Here is an 18,664-nt window from a genome sequence, read left to right on the forward strand (position 1 = left end):
TTTCCGGCCGGGACCCAAATTTCCGGCAGCGGCTCCGATATTGTGGCGCCCGGGGACACGGGCGGCGGGTGTAGCGGCGCTGATGGATGCAGGCGGCTATGGGCCTCTGCACCACACCAGGCCCCGGTGCAAGGCACCGGCTGCACTGCCTCTAGTTTCGCCACTGCTTCTGATCTTTCCTAGGCTTGAAATGTTCTTGATGCCCATCGTAGGGCATTTGGCCATGTGTATTAGCTATCACTTTGCTTTTTGATAAACTGTGGGGTCGCCACAATGTTTTTAGTTTGGGGGGTAAAATATAATTGAATTTTGGTGCCCCTAAATCGCTGAATGTCACCCCATCAGGGGAAGCTGGAGTTGCATATAAATATCAAACTTTGCTCCATCTGGCCGGCCTATGTACAGACATGGACACACACATATAGTGACTACAACGTTTATCACAATAGGTGCAGTACACACTGCATTCATGTCACACACTGTAATTATCAGACGCCATAGCACACACTATGCTGGGCTGGTTACACCCAGAGGAGGAAGACATGCTCAGACTTCACCTTACAATGACCAAAAATCAACAAAAAATATGTTCTTATTTAAAAAAAAAAAAAAAAAAAAAAGATTTCAGTAGGATATAATAGCTGCACATATAAGTTGGTTTAGTCCTAATACTATAATAGGTGTCAATAGCATGTATTGTGAGTTGCCAATATGGTCAAAAAATACTGTTTTCCCTAAACAGTATCCTCTAATAATTCAGTCATCTTACATGCACCTGTATAGGTGTATCCATCATAGTAATTACCCCACTGTTTATGTTCATTCCTCAGCATTTATCAAACATTAAACTTGTTGCCTCCTTCTGTTGAATCTCTCCCATGAGGCTGCTGCTGATCTCCTCCACGGTTCAAAAAAGCATGTGATGAGCTCCACCAATCAGAGCTTAGCACATATCTGTGACCTATTGTGCTAAGCAGGGGCATCTTAAGAGAAGAGGGGGCCCGTGTGCACTCCCCGTGCGGGGCCCTCTCCTCTCTCCCCGGTCGCCGGCAGCCGACTGACCAGCCGGCCACCTGGGCATTAGTAGACTCCGGGCACTAGAGTGTGCCCGGAGTCTACTGGGCATGCGCAGAACAATGGAAAAATGGCCGGGGCGGCCATTTTCCGGTGTTGTGAGCAGCGCTGACACGGGACCACGGACAGGTGAGTTTAAACTAATATGGGTGCAGGGTGTGCTGTGCGGGCACTGCACCCATTATAGATACGCCACTGGTGCTAAGTCTCACTCTCAGCTCCCAGTAGTTCACTCAGTGAGTCTCTGTCACCTCTCTCAAATATTTTTTTGGAGGGAGGGGGGGTCAGTTGTCCCCTTGTGTTCCCCCAAGTTCCGGTGCCTTTGACTTCCCAGAAAAAAAAAATTGGCCTTTTTTTTTTTAATCAAGGCAGTTGTATAATTATGATAACGTTAAAAAAAGATAATTTGTGCAATATTTTTTTGTCAGTGACTTAGTAACTAAAGACTAGAGAGCACCTATTAAAAAAAAAAAAAAAAAAAAGATTCATAACCTTTTCTCGACTAAATACTTTACCCAGCATTACAATCCTATCTCTGGTATATATCTAAGTATTATGACTATTATATTTTCACACCTGTGTCCTTTTGATAAAACATTCACTTGAGATTCTTCTTTCTCTGATCTTCTGATCAATGCTGGTTTCTTTTCAATGCAGAGGATGCTATGAAAGTCATCAAGAGGTTAGTAGCATCGGTGGGGGTATTACCCAGGATGCTATGTAGTGCCAGATGCACACTATATATATAAAATAAGCAAGAAAGACTATCCGTCTATCTGTCCTTTATGCATGCCCAAAGTTTTGGACCTAGCTCCACCAAATTGGGCATGGTGGCAGTGGCGTAACTAGGGTATTTGGAGCCCAGGGCAAATTTTAAAATGGAGCCCCCCCACCTCCACGAAAAATGGTCGTGGCCACTGAAAAATGGGGCGTGTCAACATGACACACACCCCTTTCTTGTCACTGGGAACATTTCTGTCCATTTGCACCTTAATGCAGTGCCCCCTATGCAGTGCACCAAGTAGTGGACCCCCTTATGTAGGCCCCCAGTAGTACCCCTTATATAGTACCCCCAGTATACAATGCCCCCAGTAGTGGTCCCTCATATGCAGTGCCCCCTGTAGTGGTCCCTCATATGCAGTGCCCCCTGTAGTGGTCCCCCTTATGCAGCCCCCCATTAATTCCCCTTATACAGTGCCCCCAGTAGTGATCCCCCATATGCAGGCCCCCCGTAGTGATCCCCCATATGCAGTGCCCCCAGGAGTGATCCCCCTTATGCAGGAGGCCCCCAGTATTGCCCCCAGTAGTGATCCCCATATGCAGTGTCCCTTACACAGTTCCCCCTGTAGTAGTCCCCCTCTTATGCAGCCCACCATTAGTTCCCCTTATACAGTGCCCCCAGTAGTGATCCCCCATATGCCGTCCCCCAGTAGTGATCCCCTATATGCAGTGCCCTTTATTCAGTGCTCCCAGGAGTGATCCCCCATTATGCAGGCCCCCAGTAGTGCCCCTTATACAGTGTCCCTTATACAGTGCCCCCAGTAGTTACCCCCCCTATGCAGTGCCCCCTGTAGTGGTTCTCCCTTTTCAGAGTCCTCTGTAGTGGTCCCCCCTGTGCAGTGCCCCCTGTAGTAAGCCCCATATATAGTGCCCCAGTGGAAGTCCCCCTTGATGCAGTCCCCCCAGTAGTAGTCCCCCCCAGTAGTGGTCTCCCCCAATGCAGTGGCCCCAGTAGTAGTCCCCCCTATACAGTGCCCTTTATATAGTGCCCCCAGTAGGAGTCCCCCTGTAGTAGTCCCCAGTATTGGTCCCCCACGATGCAGTACCCCCAGTAGTACACCCCCAGTAGTAGTAGCCAGCAGTGGTCCCCCCCCCCCCGAAGCAGTGCCCCCAGTAGTAGTCCCCTCCTTAGTAATAGTCATCCCCCCGATGCAGTGCTCCCCAGTATATTTGCCCCCCCCCACAAATACACACTGAAATTAAACAACAAATAAAGGAAAAATACTTACCTGAATCCACGCTCCGGCACCCGCCGCTGTCCGCACGTCTGTCCTCTCGGGCTGGCACGCTCTGCATTATGGGAGAGATGTCATGACGTTTCTCCCATTACCCACTGCAGGAGCCGGAAGGGAGAAGGCTCTTGCAGTGGGCCTTGCAGCAGTCAATGAGAGTCTATCTGACTCTCATTGGCTGCTGTTTAACACACACATCGCCACCAGCACTGGCGGCGATGTGTGTGTTATGCACAGCATGAGCCCGCCTGCCACCCTCCTCCTGACGCTATTGGGCAAGCACTCATGGGGAGGGAAGGGGCTCAGCTGTGCAGCACAGGACCGGCGCTGGGAAGCCTAGCGCCGGTCCTGTGTAAATGTGTAGTGCTGACCACACTCACTGCGGTCAGCACTACACTGGCTAACTAGGACGGGCCGGTACCGTGGCTGGCGGTGCACCAACGGTCCCACGGCGCCCAGGGCACGTGCCCCGTTCGCCCTGCCCTAGTTACGCCACTGGATGGTGATGTAGTTTGTCGAGGATTAGGTGTTTGTCTAGGTTTGCGCTTCGTCAGGGCCACACACTGTCACAAAATCCCTAAAAATGGGGACACACTTACATTACACAGGTTCTGGGGCTGGCTCCAGTGGAAATCGGCAGTCTGCCAAAAAACCTGTATCCATTTAACCTCAAAGTCTGAGCAAGTGTCAAACTTTATGACTCATGAAAGTTCATATTAAATCCAGAGTTAGTCCTTTTTAAATTGACCATATATATTAGTCAGCCCTCTGTGTTTGCATGGAAGGGCGTAACTAAAACTTTGTGGGCCATATAGCAAGATCTTAAAATACATTTTCCCCCACACAGAGCCCAATCATGTTATGCCACACAGAGCCCATTCAGGTTATGCCCCACAGTAGTACCCCTTATACACACTATGCAACACAATAGTAGTGCCCCTTATACATTATGCCACACAGTAGTGCCCCTTACACACTATACCACACAGTAATGCTCTTTAAAGATTATGCCACATGGTAGTAGTGCCCCATATAACACATTATTCCACACAATAGTACAGCCCCTTACACATTATGCAAAACAGTAAAGCCCCTTATAACATTATGCCACACAGTAATGCCCCTTACACATTATGCCTCCCCCAGCAACTCAGCTCCCCGTGTCCCTCCGGCAGCCTCTAACCTACCCCATCAGCAGCCAGCAAGTGTGGATTTGGTGATGGGACATCAGTTAATTACAGCTGTCGAACCAGCAGGCAGCAACAAACATGAGCATGCAGCGCGAGCCAATCGGAGCTCACGGACCGGCAGCTAATCAGGAGCTGCCACTGCTGATTAGCTGCCAGTCTGCCAGCTCTGATTGTCTCGCGACCGGCAGCACTGTATTCATATTAGCAAAATCGTCAAAGATTTTCATACACATTTTACATGCTCAGAAGATATTAAAATTAATCTAATAAAAATAAAGGTTTTCAGTAAATTTTAAAAAGGTAATCCCTGTGTTTTGCCCACAGGCTATTAATTGAACAGCTTTGATAATATTATCTGCCAAGTGTTACTGTCGTGAGATTTTGTTTCTTTAAATCTATTCCTTGACATAAATGGAGATTTCTATGTTCAATGAAAATGTATACTGAACCCATCTTTCATATTCATATATTTTATTCTGTTGAGAGAGGCAGTATAGATATGAAAGAAATATTAAATGTTGCTAACATGCCACTTATATAAAAATGTTATCTGCATTTTGAAGATGGGAATCACTGACATATTCCTTATAGGCAATGAAAAAAGTCAGATTTCCACAAAGTAATATTCAATGTGGTATTACTGTGTGTCTTGGAGCCTATGCACTGACAGAGGGAGGAGGTGTGGCTTTATCAATTTGACTTTGCGCTGACGTCTCTTGGGGGCGTGTCTAGGTGGATTGAAGGGCGGACTGAGAGGGTCAGGGACATAGAATAAATATTGTATTGTATTGTATTGTAGTAATGAATTGTAGCATCATTCCTATTAAGGATATATATATATACATACATACATACATACATACATACATTTATAAAGCTGTATATGCAGACAAGCCCTATGTATTTAGTAATAGTAAATAATGCTTTGGCAAATGCTGCTCTTAAAGGTTAATTGTCACGACCAGGGTTTCGCGGCGTGGAGGTTTGCGGACCTTACCGATGAGGGCGTTGTGGCACGGTCCTTCTGTCGGGGGAGCTGGCATGTGGAGACAGGCATTGGCTGTACGCAGAGGTCTGCCAGCATTGGACCATCCTGGCAAGGGTAAGTCTAGTGGCATCTCTGTGTCACAGGTGTCTGGGCGCCGCCATGTTGTCTTTGGCCATGTGACATAGCAGGCCAATCGTCTGTAGGTCACCTGCTCTCTGGCCTATCACGTTCCGCTACTGGGTACTTAAGGGTGTTTGGAGCTCCCTGTAGTTGCCAGTGCAAAGTGTTCACAGCGTAGCTGTGAGAGAGTTCTCTGCGCTCCTGTACCCAGACTTGTGTTCCGGTGCTAGGCCTGGCTCCTTGTCGGTCTCTGGCTCCCTGCATAGCCTGCACTGCTCTGCCTAGCCTTGCTCACTGCTGAGATCAGTCCTGTGCCTTCCACCAGACTCTCTCCTGCCTGAACCTGTCTCCTCAGTTAACCCACTCCTGCCTGCACCACTCTCCTCAGTTCACGCATCACAGCATTTCCGGATCTCCATTTCAGCCAGCATCAGTGCATTACTGGATATCCCCTTCAGCCACTATTCAGCAAACCAGGATTTTCACTTCACTCCCACAGTTCATCTGGATTCATTTCTGCCACTGATCTGGACATTTGTTACTCCCATTCCCTGCAGCTCCCTTCAGCCACATATATCAGTTTATTTATTAATGGACTTTAGTTTATCTTTATTTATTCATGTCTGCAAACAGCCACATTAAAACAACCCACCTTTCAGTTTAAACCTGTGTCTGCTCCTGATTCCACCCCGGGTCCACAACAAATACAGACTCTGACATGTTGGACACAAAAGGGCCAGTCCTGCTGCTTGTAACAAGCCCCTGGTGAAGGGACATTGGCTGCATATGTAGTGGCCAAACTAGACAAGATACAGTTGCATGACCTAGACCAATGTGTGGTCAGAAGATTAATGGAACCTGTGGTCAAATGATTACATTATAATGGTCTGAATGACTTTATTATGATTATGGGACATTGCGGTCAAGGCGTGTGACCAGCATCATTATTTATGAGGCCTAAGCAGAATGGAAAAAATTGTAATTGAGTCTGAATATAAAATTCAAAACAATAGAAAAATTAGATCGAACATTATATAAAAATTAAAAATAAAACAAAAAGGATTAATATTGTAAAAGTGACATAAAAACATACATTAACGTATAAAAAAAACAAATAATTTCCTTTCATAACAATGCAAAAAGACTGTGTATGTTCACATGCACAAATGTATTGCACTCAGTCTTAATTTTTTCCCTTGTGTAATTTTATTTAATGAACATTTTTATCCTAAAAAAACCCCCACAAAAATGTAGATTTTTTCAATTTAATCTCATATGAACTATCCAATTACACAAGTAAGATCTATTTATTTACAAGGATCTGATGGCATAAAACCTGGCAGGAAATTGTAGTCTATATGTGTGAAATAATCAAAATATTTCTATGCACCAGGGAGAAGAGCATAATATTATATAGTACTGAAAATATATACTTAGGCCACAATGCAAAAGCCCCTAAAAGTATGTATGTGATATATGTTAGACGATCAATGACCATATCTTAGACTAAGGGGTCTATTCATTATGTTAATTATCGGGTTTCCTACAGACCCTTATAATTAACATTTCTTCTCGCCGCAAGCGTCAGAGCAATTCATCATTAATCCGAAAATCAGCTGTCTCCACTGAACTTTTCACTGCTGCGTTTGGAGGAGTGACCCAAGTGCGCATACGTGACCTTCAGGTCACGTATGCGCTCAAGAACCCCGAAGTCCGGCGGAAGGAGCCGTACAGGGGTGGAGGGATCCGAAATAATCCCACTTCGCAACCCGGACCTCTTTCTCATAGGGAAGGAACGGGTTGCTCGCAGCGAGCGGGAGCAAACGCCATCTGAAGATGGTGCACGCTCCCGCAGTGAAGCTCAGAAAATATATTTTCGGAGCCTGATGAATTCAGTCCCCATAACATTCTGCAAGAGGAAGGTAGGAGATATCTGTGATATCTCCTGTTTTACCTTCTTGATAAATTGCCCGATAATTTAATTTATAAAATTGGAGTTTAAAATGTTCTTTTTCACCTGCTTTTGTTGAAATGAAGTGATGATGAATAGGCCCCTAAAACAGCTATTTTTTAGTTGTCTAAGACAGCACTTTTCATCCAACAGTTTTATTTCTAATTTAAAAACATAAATAAACTGGGTAACCAATGGACAAAAAGACAAGCTGTGTAAAAAGACTGATCGTCGAAACGCATTGGTGGCAGCATGGCACAAGGGTACTTTTTGGACTTGGACACCAGTGACCTGTGGCGGACTAGTCCGGACCTATTATCCACTCCAGGTCATTGTTATTATTTAATCTATGTCTTTTTGTCCATTGGTTACCCAGTTTATGTTTTTAAATGAGAAATAAAACTGTTGGATGATTTGTGACGGCATGTCTCCATTCCACTTTATACTACCCCTTTCCCGACCCATTGGGCTACGAGGAAGAATTACCGGGTAATACAGAGGAACGGGACTGCCACACTTGAAAGATACCTTTATAAGCATATGAACCAACTTGAGGTGTGAGTTGGGGTACGCCCATCTTTCCATACCATATTTCACATTTCACGAGGGTGAGTACCATTACGGGATAAATTGCACATTGGTGACAAGACTTCCCATTTAAAGACACCTTGATATGAGGAATACGTAACCACCTTAACGAGAGTACGGTACGATCACCTTTACTTTCGGAATTAAGTTGTTGTATATGAAAGACCTTGTCATGATCTACTACACAATTGTGTTTTTTACTTTTTCTCCAATGTTTGCAAGATTCCATATCAGAAGAACTGCAATACTACCCACTACGCTGAACATTCTTTAACCTCAGGAATATAGCAATTCTGCGTTTGGTACTATTGTATAATTTTTTCTATTGTGTATTATCATTTTCCTAGTGTACATCTATCACTTGTCTGGAGTGCGCAGAGGTTGGGTTTGTCTGCTCTTGTGTTAGGATTACAGGTCTGGCTGTCAATTTAAATAATGAAAAGAGTAAAAATTTCACTTTATGTCATAGTCCCGCTTGGTATATTTTTTCTCCTAAACTTGTATAAAAATGGAGACACTTTATGGATAAAAAAAACTTTATGGTCTTGCAGAGAGAAAACCCCCAAAAATTGGTCTCTGAACACTTTGAATCTCAATAAAATATTTTGTTCTGCAAAGTGAATTCTTGTTTTTGACGGTGTGCCAACTACCAGTGCTCTAACTCAGGGCCTGATTCAGAGCCGCTCGTAAGCGGCCGCTCGTTCGTTCCGAGCGATGTTTGCCCAACTGCGCATGCGTACGGATCGTAATACGCATGCGTGAACCAGTCAGTGCGGCCGAAAATTGCTTGTTCGCTAAATAGCGATTGCTTGCTATTTTGAGTGACAGGAGGAGGCGTATGTGGGTGGTAACAGGGGAAGGTGCTTGAAAACGGGGAGTGGAGATCAGAACGCAGGCGTGCTTAAAGGTCAAAACGGGCGTTTTATGGTTGTGCATAATTAATACAGCAGCGTCATTGACCACGTCACTGGGTAATTTTATAGTCAGAACTGCTCGCAAGATTGTGGTAGGAAAAACCAACCACAAGAATAGCGAGCAGTTCATACGCTGGTCGATGTACTCGATTAATCTAATAAATAGCGGACTTGACGTAGGATGCGAATGGCCAGGGGGCGTAGTTATCCAAAAAACGACCGCAAGATTTGTTCGCTCGTTCAGACATGGAGGCGTGAACAGACCGCAAAGAGCGAACGGTTCATTTGAATAGCCACCCCCTTTTCCTGAACGACCGTCAGCAAATAGCGTCCGGCTCTGAATCAGGCCCTCAGTCCAACTTGAGTTAAAAATGCCGTATGCATGAATATTTAAGCAAAGGACAGCTCTTCCAATCAGAGATGTCCTTGGCGGTGTGGGGACTTCTGTGTTTATAACCTGGGAGTCCCTCTACGCTTGCGTGAGCCATGCGGGACCCTGGGAGGGATCCTACTTGACCCCTTCCGGGGAAGTCTCCCGAAATTTTTCAGAGGTTTGACCACATTTCCTTCATTCATGCATCCTGGCCAATATGAGATATATTTACCATCATTGAAGATAGTGCCCATACACTATCCAGAGCAAGTCTATGGTCCTATTTACAAGTCAATTCTCCAAAAATTGCCATAAAGTATGTAGGAAATCTAATGAGTTATCTGCTGTGGTCCCTCTGTTCCCGATTGCAGCAGCAGCAGCATTCCCCGTAGCTTTTTTAAAATGCCCAATTTACCAGGCTCCGAAAAGCATAGTAAATGTAATCGTAATGTCATCGTAACATGGCGCAAAATATCCAGAGGATCCCTTTCTGCTAGCCCATACTGGCAGATGAGCAGCCTGATGGCTGTATGAGTGCATTAGGCCACCCTGGTTCATTACTCTATAAGAAATAGCATTAGCTACTGTTCACTGCTAAAGGCCCTTATACGTCCTGGGAAGAAACTCTTAATCAATGGCAGAAAAATATTTTCTCATTGCAGTCATAACAAATGATAGTTATTGCAGGGCATAATAAATCGGTCCCCTATGCGCACTTATTACCCTGTACTGTACATCTGATGTTTGCCATGTTATAGCTTATTGCTTACCGTCCAACTGGAGGACTAGTGAGTGCATGCTCACTTAATAGCTGGGACAAGGTGGTTAGAAAAACAAGGAAAGGAAGTCCAAAACCTCAGCCCCTCTCCATATGGAGCCTTTTCAAAATATTACTTAGTGTTTGGAATACTAAGAAATGGGTTTAGTTGCCCTTCCACCCAGTTGCTCAACAACTTCAATGTTAAAAACAAACCCCTTCACAATACTGGATAAGACGTACTATGGTGAATGGTGATCTTTCCTCGGAAGTGCAGAGTTTAGGGATTCAGCATTCTACTCAACATTTGTACAACAGTTATGTTCAGAGTTACATGCTAAAGGGTTCCTGGCCCTCCTTTAGTGTATTCCCAATAGCACAGTGATCGGCTATGATAAATCTGGAAAGGGCAGGGTACCAATACAGAGAAAAGTGGCATGTAAATTGACTAATTAATACAATTATGCCCCCCATTAAAATGATCTGCAACTTGATGACTGAATAATACAGCAATGATTATATTTACAAACAGGGGTGAAGAGGCTCTTCTGCATAGTTCATTTGCTTCAGCTCAAGTTTATTCTGCTCTCTCTCTGTAGGTGACTCCACGCATCTAGTGACTCCCTGAGTTTCCAGCCCACCGGTAATAAGATTTGCTCACCTGTTGAACATTGCTCCCAGGGACATGAACAGAATTGAATAATTTGAAGTGAGCGCGAACCTTCGTGAGATCCCACAAGGATGCAAATATTTTATCCACCGCAGCTGTGGACTTTTCCAGTGTTAGATCACGGGAGCTTTCACATCCTGCAACAAGACAAAACTCTGTCAGACGTGTCCGATTAACATTTGTGTCTTTCGTGAATGAGTTTGAGTCGCCAGAAATACAAAAACTGTGCCACATTACGTAAATAAGGTATATAGTGCTACATACTGTAACATGAAGTAGTGTAATTCTCTTTATATCAGTCTGCATAATGGTTAGGCTACATTGGGATTTTTAGTCACCCAATATTAAGAGATTCACCTAATAACAGTGATTGCTCGTTTCGTAGCCATTACCTAATAATGTTACTCCATAAATGTTTTTTAACCAGAAAATACAAATATTGGGGCTGGTATGGAGTCGTGGAAAAATACTGTTACTGATATGGTCACAAACAGGAAAAAGTTATAAAGTGGCCAGTTTGGCAGTAAATGAATTTATAATTGAGAACAATTGAGAATGCTACAGAACATTTCACATGGCCACCTTCAATGGTAAACCGTGTCCAGCACATGGCTAGTGTGTACTGTACACGTCTGCCTGCACATGGCCAGATCAAAGCAAAGTACAGAATGTACAGTACTAAGCATGGACAGTGTACCACTAAAGAATTCACATTAAACCTAAAATATGGCTGTTAATGTAACAAGACATAAGGATCAGTCTGTAGACAACTCGACCAATGAATCAAGATGTAATAAAGCAAAGCAACAAAATTGCTTTGCCCAGAAAATATTGTTTTGCAGACTGATTTGCTAGAGAATGGGACCGCAGCCCAGACCTGGCTTAGAAAACCTAAGTACAAATCCACAGCTGAATTCAACTTCTAAGGAAATCAAAGGCCTCAACTAAAAAGCCACAAGGTGATGAAAGACAGCCACACCCTGTTATAAATGTCTATTTCCAGACTATCTGGCACTAGAAGCAAAGAATACAGAAAATGTGCTACTATAAGCTAGTGAGAGCTATTAGAGGATTGAAATTAAAAGACAGAATTCCCAAGACTGGAGGAGGGTCGCGTGAGACAGGCTTGGTTTGATTGAATCATTGCCAAAACACACACAGTTACAGCTTGGACTGGTAGCGTGACCCACAGAGGCACTTTGTGGTTTCATTACGGTGCAGCCAATACATGTTGAGCCAGGTGTGTGCCTTGAACAATGAAACTACTTTTCAAGAATGCTTCCTAGCCCCCATTACGACACGCCATTTTAACGTGCAATGACAATAAGCTTTGATAAAACACTTCTGACATACGCTATCAAGATTTTTCTTTTCTTCTTTTTTTTATTTTTTTAACATAATGTATTGTAATATTTTGTTTTTCAACAGCAGAATCACATTTATGTTAAAAGTCTTCCTTCCTGCAAAAAATATAATTCTAAAACCTACTGTATATAAACAACAGCACTATAAGGGAACCATATAGGAAAATCATCATTAATTAACCCGATAGCACACATCTCCGATGGTAGCCGTTCTGTGTCTACGCAAGACCCGTACTGCACATGTATACTACGGTTCTGCAATCCCGCATGCAGTGCAACAGCAGACTAAGTGATTGACAGTCTGCTGCTGTTTCTGGGCGGGGAGGGGGTGTGATAGCCTCTGTTTCCCAAAACAGAGGAGTGACACTGTTGTTGGGGGGTAGGGAAGAAGCCAGGATCTCCATCGGCTGATAGAGACTTCCTGGTCTCTTTTGAGCAACTGCAATCCCTGGCTTCAGTGACCCCATGGTCACTCTGCTGGCAGAGGATCACGCAGGTGTTCCAATGCTGCGTCCATGGATGCAGCTCGGAAACAGTAATGCATGCAGGAAGCGTGACGTCTCCTGCTGCATTACCATGGTAGCAGCTGCGATAGCAAAAACGTTGGAGCTTGAATAACCCCCATAGTGTGTAGTCAGATTATTTAGATGCATTACAATTTTGGACATCCTACAAGTCACATTATACACTGAGTACACATTATACACTGAGGGCCTGATTCAGACCCGGTCGCTAAGCTGCGCTCTCTTGCTGCTAAAAGGGGCTGGGTATGCAAATCCCGCGAATGCACTGTCTGGCTTAAGGACGCCCTCCATGTGTTAGAGAGCGACGCCAATGAGTGTACGCAGGAGTATAAAGCTGCCCACCCTTCTCTCTTAGCACACATCATCTCAAGGAAGTGTGTGATTAATCGGGAACATCGAGACCCATCGGAGCTACACGCAGCACTTGAGGTAGCCCCTACCCCACCGCAAGCACTGCGATCAGTTGAGGCAAAAAAACAACCAAGTGACATGTTCATTGACGCTACTTTGCTAATTATGCACCCCCATTAAACTCCGTTTTAACGCTGAGATACGCCTCCATTCGCACATCCACTCCCCCATTCACAAGCACCTTCCCGTCACCACCCACAAACGGCGCAATCTGTAACTCAAAGTAGCGTCCAGTCTGTGTACTACGAGCGCACGATTCCCGGCCGCAGTGACTGGTTCACGCATGCATATTTTGATGCATACGCAGATGTGCGATAATCGCCCATAGCGTGCGTTCGCAGCTTAGCGACCGGGTCTAAATCAGGCCCTGAGTACACATTATAAAGTGCAGTTGTTGGCTGACTGTGTAAAAGGATCATTAGTAATGGCATTAAGTTCTTACATATCCTCAGAAATGACTATATCTATCTTGTTTGATCCTCTCCCCGCACACTGGAAGTGTTGTATAAAAGGTTTGTGCACTACTCACACTAGCGGTATAAAACTTGCTTTATTACTTGAAGTAACAGATAACACTACCAATAACTTAAAAGAACTCTCCTTCCTACCATGGAAATTGGGTCCATCTTACCTAAATCATGACTGGTTGGCAATGGGGTGATGCTTATGTGAGAGTTACTAAGTCACCTTGTCCAACCCAAACAGAGTAGCTGTCAAAGTCAAATGCACATGATTAACAGTAACTTCTGAACATCTAAAACACTTAGGGGCAAAAATAACAAATGGCACATAAAAGCCCCCAAAATTGGCATTCCTTCATGTTGCATATCGTTGAGAATTGGAATGTTTTATTGGGACAATGTATCAAAAATCAGACGCCGGAACCCAGGTTGCGATAAGTGCCAGAGAGTAATGGAATTGCTTACACATTTACTTTACTTCTGCGATCCGACCTGGCAGCGTTAAGGCCCCATACACGATGAGAGGTTTTTTTACACGATTTGGCCGTTTTCGATCGATTGGAATGACCAGTTGTGTAAAAAGTGCCGTGTGTGCGGATGATCACGATGCTGATAGGCGCTCCCGCCATCAGACATCGTCGCCGCTGATCAATTGATTCTGCAGAAAGATATCGAGTTATCTTTTACGATTTGGCACACATCGTTTCATGTGTGTGTATGATGAACGATGCGATGGACGATATGTTGTCACTTTTCCTCCCATTATTTAAATTCCAGCATCGTGAGGTTGTTTGCTACAAACGACATATCATTTACGATCTGAAGTCGTTTACGAGCCATCTATATAGTTTGGTCGTTTGTACAATTGTTCTGCGTGTGGCCACAATATCGTTTGACCGGGACAGTTCAGGAATTCAAGGGAAATCGCAAACGAGAGTGGATCGTAAGCAAATCGCACCGTGTAAGGGGGCCTTTACTGTGCAGTGCAAAGTAGTTACCATGGGTATTGGGTTCTGCTACAGGCCACCAGGGAGAGACCGCAAGATCTTTCTCCAGCTGGTCTGCTGTTTTCTCCGGCTGGTCTGATGTGTTATTTTTTTCCATCCCTAAGCTCAGTTTTAGGTGGTATTATCCTTTAAATTGCTTACTAAACATGGAATACTATATTATTTACTATATACAGCATACTATAAGTTGCTTATTATACATAGTACACTATAAGTTACATACTATACATAGTATCAGTGCTATTTTTCAGCAGGAACTCAGCTCCTGAACCTCTCGTTAACTATGACGTAATGTCGTGGGCCAAAATGTATTTTCCATAAGATAAATATTATATTAAAGGTCAAGTGAGTGCCTTCTTTTCTAAAATCTATATATATATATATATATATCTATATATACACATACATGCATGCAGTGGCGTCAAAAGGGGGATGCGGGCCGCACCCGGGTGTCACCTGCCGAGGGATGACACCAAAGTGTTGACTCCTCAGTGACAGGACCCGGGTACTACACTGTAGCATCATGTGCAGCACTCGGTTCCTGACACAGTGAGGGAGCCAGCACTGCACACATACTGGTCCCCGGGGGCAGTCCACATCTCCGGAACCTTCCCGAAGTGACTAAAACGGGGGTTCGTCCTGTAAGGCCATTGCCCTACAAGTGAGACCACGCCCCTCCCACTAGGCCATGCACCCTTTTTACTGGCCCCGCGCGCACTACTGTCCTCTCTGGAGTAAACACCGGGTGTCACCAAGGTGAGTGATGCCACTGTATATATGTATCTATAATATGTATATATTTGTTTTTTCCATAGCTCCACTCCCAGTAGCTCCACCCACAGTTCCTGAACCTATTTTACCAGAAAAATAGCCCTGCATAGTATACTTTACCTTGCTTACTTTACACAGTATACTATAAGTTGCTTACTACACACAGTACACTATCAATTACTTACTATAGATAGTATACTAAAAGTTACTTACAATACACAGTATACTATAACCTACTTATTATACAAATAGTTGATTACTATACATAGTAAAGTCTAAGAGCCTGATTCATAGTTGTACGCCATGCCGATATTTTAGCAGTTGTGAGATTATCAGTAAACTGCGCATGCGTCAAGTTACTGTACATACATTATCGTAGTCGCTTGCAGTGACTATTACTTTGCAGTGTGATTGACAGTCAGGGAGCGTTTGTGGTAGGTAACGGGGGAGTGGCGGCGAAGAAAGCAGAAGTGCTGTGACTGTTTTAGGGGCATGTCACATACTGCGATCCCATAAGCAGTAAACATTGCCCTGGTGTTTCAGTACACGTGGCCATTCTGCACAACCATAGGGTTGCTCAGGAGGCCAATTATCGAATGATCTGCGACCAATGATGCATCTTAGTACGCAGATGCTTGGATTTGTGAAGCCGCAGGTGGGCTGTTCATTACATTAATTGACGCCAGTGACATATGCATATTTACACATAGCAGCTGCATACACTGACATGGTGGCAGCATTAGAGTTCAGCTCTGAATCAGGCCCTAAGTTGCTTACTGCACACAGTATACTATAAGTTGATTACTATCTACAGTATACTATAAATTACTTGCTATACATACTAAAGTCTAAGGGCCTGATTCAGACCCACTCGCGAGCGGCTGTCCGCTCGCAAGTGGGTCGATGGTCTGCACTGAGCATGCGCACGACGGAGGGAGCTCCGTCGTGCGCATGCGCCAGACACGACGAGCGAAGGACTTTCCTTCGCTCGTTGTGTCCGATCAAAGGGGGCGTGCTGTCAATGTTGATTGACAGCACGCCCCCTTTGGTGGGCGTGCCGGGGGCGTGCCTCCCTGACGGGGGCGTTCCCACGGGAACGCCTCCCGTCAAAAGCCGGCCCACTGACATCACTAGTGATGTCAGTGGGAGTGATTTTGGCTCTGATAGAGCCAAAATCACTCCGGAGCTTGCGGTTGAAAACCTCAACCGCAGGCTCCGGCTCGCAATTTCGATGGTTGACAGCACGCCCCCTTTGATCGGACACAACGAGCGAAGGAAAGTCCTTCGCTCGTCGTGTCTGGCGCATGCGCACGACGGAGCTCCCTCCGTCGTGCGCATGCTCAGTGCAGACCATCGACCCACTTGCGAGCGGACAGCCGCTCGCGAGTGGGTCTGAATCAGGCCCTAAGTTGCTTACTATACAAGGTATACTATAAATTACTTTTACTATACATAGTAAAGATTAAATTGCTTACTATACAAGGTATACTATAAATTACTTGCTATACATACTAAAGTCTAAGTTGCTTACTATACAAGGTATACTATAAATTACTTACTATACATATTAAAGATTAAATTGCTTACTATACAAGGTATACTATAAATTACTTGGTATACAAGGTATACTATAAGTTGCTTACTATACAATGTATACTATAAATTACTTACTATACAATGTATACTATAAGTTGCTTACTATACAAGGTATATTATAAATTACTTACTATACATAGTACACTCTAAGGGCCTGATTCAGAGCCGGACGCTATTATGCTCGCTCGTTCAGAAAAAGGGGCCGACTATTTAAATTGAGCGCTCGCTCTTTGCGGTCTGTTGACGGCTCTATGTCTGAGCGAGCGAATGAAACATGCGCTCGCTATTTTGTAAAGACGTCCCCTGGCCGTTCGCATCATACGTCATCTCCGCTATTTATTAGATTAATCGAGTACATCGAAAGGCGTCTGAACTGCTTGCAGTGCTTGTGGTTGGATTTTCCTACCGCAATCATGCGAACAGTTCAGGCTAAGAGACAACCAAGTGACGTGGTTGATGACGCTGCTTTGTTAATTATGCACACCCTTAAAACGCCCATTTTGACCGTTTGGCACGCCTGCGTTCGGATCACCACTCCCCGTTTTCAAGCACCTTCCCCTGTTACCACCCACAAACGCCTCATCCTGTCACTCAAATTAGCAGGCACTCGCTATTTTGCGATCACACCATTTCCGACCGCACTGACTGGTTGGCGCATGCGCATTACGACCCATACGCATGCGCAGATATGCGAACATCGCTCGGAGCGAACGAGCGGCCGCTTACGAGCGGCTCTGAATAAGGCCCTAAGTTGCTTACTATACAAGGGTTACTCTAAAGCCGCATATCCACTTGCCGATTAAACAGAGCGATTGAATGATTAAGACATCATAATCGTTCAATCGCTCATTAATCAGGCATGAAAATGTCAGAAATGCGTGCTCCCGCTGGTCGTTTTCGACATCAAGCATCGCCTGAACATGCTGTTCAATCTGCCGATAACGACAGATTGACCATGTTCAGGGATGACATATTGTTCATTGTAGACACTGCAGGGGAAGAGGAACAACTGTACGATTACAATGTTGTAATCGTACTGTCGTACACTATCTGCTAGTGGATATGCACCTTTAGTTGCTTACTATACATAGCAAACTCTAAACACCGCGTACACACTAGACGATAAATTTACTGATATGGACGATAACGATATTATCGTTCATCGCGTTCAATATCGTCCAGTGTGTATGCAAAATATCATTAACGATATGCGCTGCCGCAAATTGTTAACAAAGTCTTTCATTGCCTGAACATGCAGGCCAACCTGACTATATCGTCAGGTTGGGCATGTTCAGAGATGAGGGAGGGTGAGGTCACTGAACGATGTTGTTAACGATATTGTTCAGTGTGTATGCTCAACAATGAGCCCGGCAGTTCAGGGAAAACACTTAACAATATCGCTAATGGAGCATATCGTTAAGTGTGTATGACCCTTAAGTTGCTTACTAAATAAGGTATACTATAAGTTGCTTACTATACACGGTTTACTATAATTTGCTTACGGAATCGGTATGAAATACCGCCGTCCCTCTGGCCGGCAGTTCGAATCCTGGCCGCCACATTCGACAGAAGCAGAGATCCCGGTAGCGGAAGCCCGAGAGCGCTGGAAATCCTGATCGTCCGCAGGTAAGTAAAAAACTAACCTAACCTAACCCCCTAACCCTCCTTAGGGGTGCCTAACCCTAACCTCCCCCCCAAGTGCCTAAACCTAATCCCCCCTCTAAGTGCCTAACCCTAACCCCCCCCTTCCTCGCTGCCTAAACCTAAGTCCCCTGGGGGGAGTGCCTAACCCTAAATCCCCCCCATGGGTGCTTAATCCTAACCTTCCCTCCCCATAGCCTAACTCTAACCCTCCCGGGGGGGGGGGGTGTCTAACCCCAAGTCCCCCCCGGG

The 18,664-nt window shown here is 44.8% G+C and overlaps 1 protein-coding gene across 2 annotated transcripts in view; it reads right to left on the bottom strand.

Moving 5' to 3' along the window:
- The window catches only part of SCFD2 (sec1 family domain containing 2), a 610,440-nt gene that overhangs the window by 94,581 nt on the left and 497,195 nt on the right, over nucleotides 1-18,664 (bottom strand). For both annotated transcript variants that reach the window (XM_088475261.1, XM_088475260.1), the window contains one exon: nucleotides 10,629-10,774. In XM_088475261.1, coding sequence (XP_088331387.1) covers nucleotides 10,629-10,774 — 146 coding nt within the window. The remainder of the gene's footprint in view (nucleotides 1-10,628; nucleotides 10,775-18,664) is intronic.

This window comes from Taudactylus pleione, unplaced genomic scaffold (genome assembly GCF_031769625.1).
Source record: "Taudactylus pleione unplaced genomic scaffold, aTauple2 ptg000169l, whole genome shotgun sequence".
In the NCBI taxonomy this organism is placed as follows: domain Eukaryota; kingdom Metazoa; phylum Chordata; class Amphibia; order Anura; family Myobatrachidae; genus Taudactylus; species Taudactylus pleione.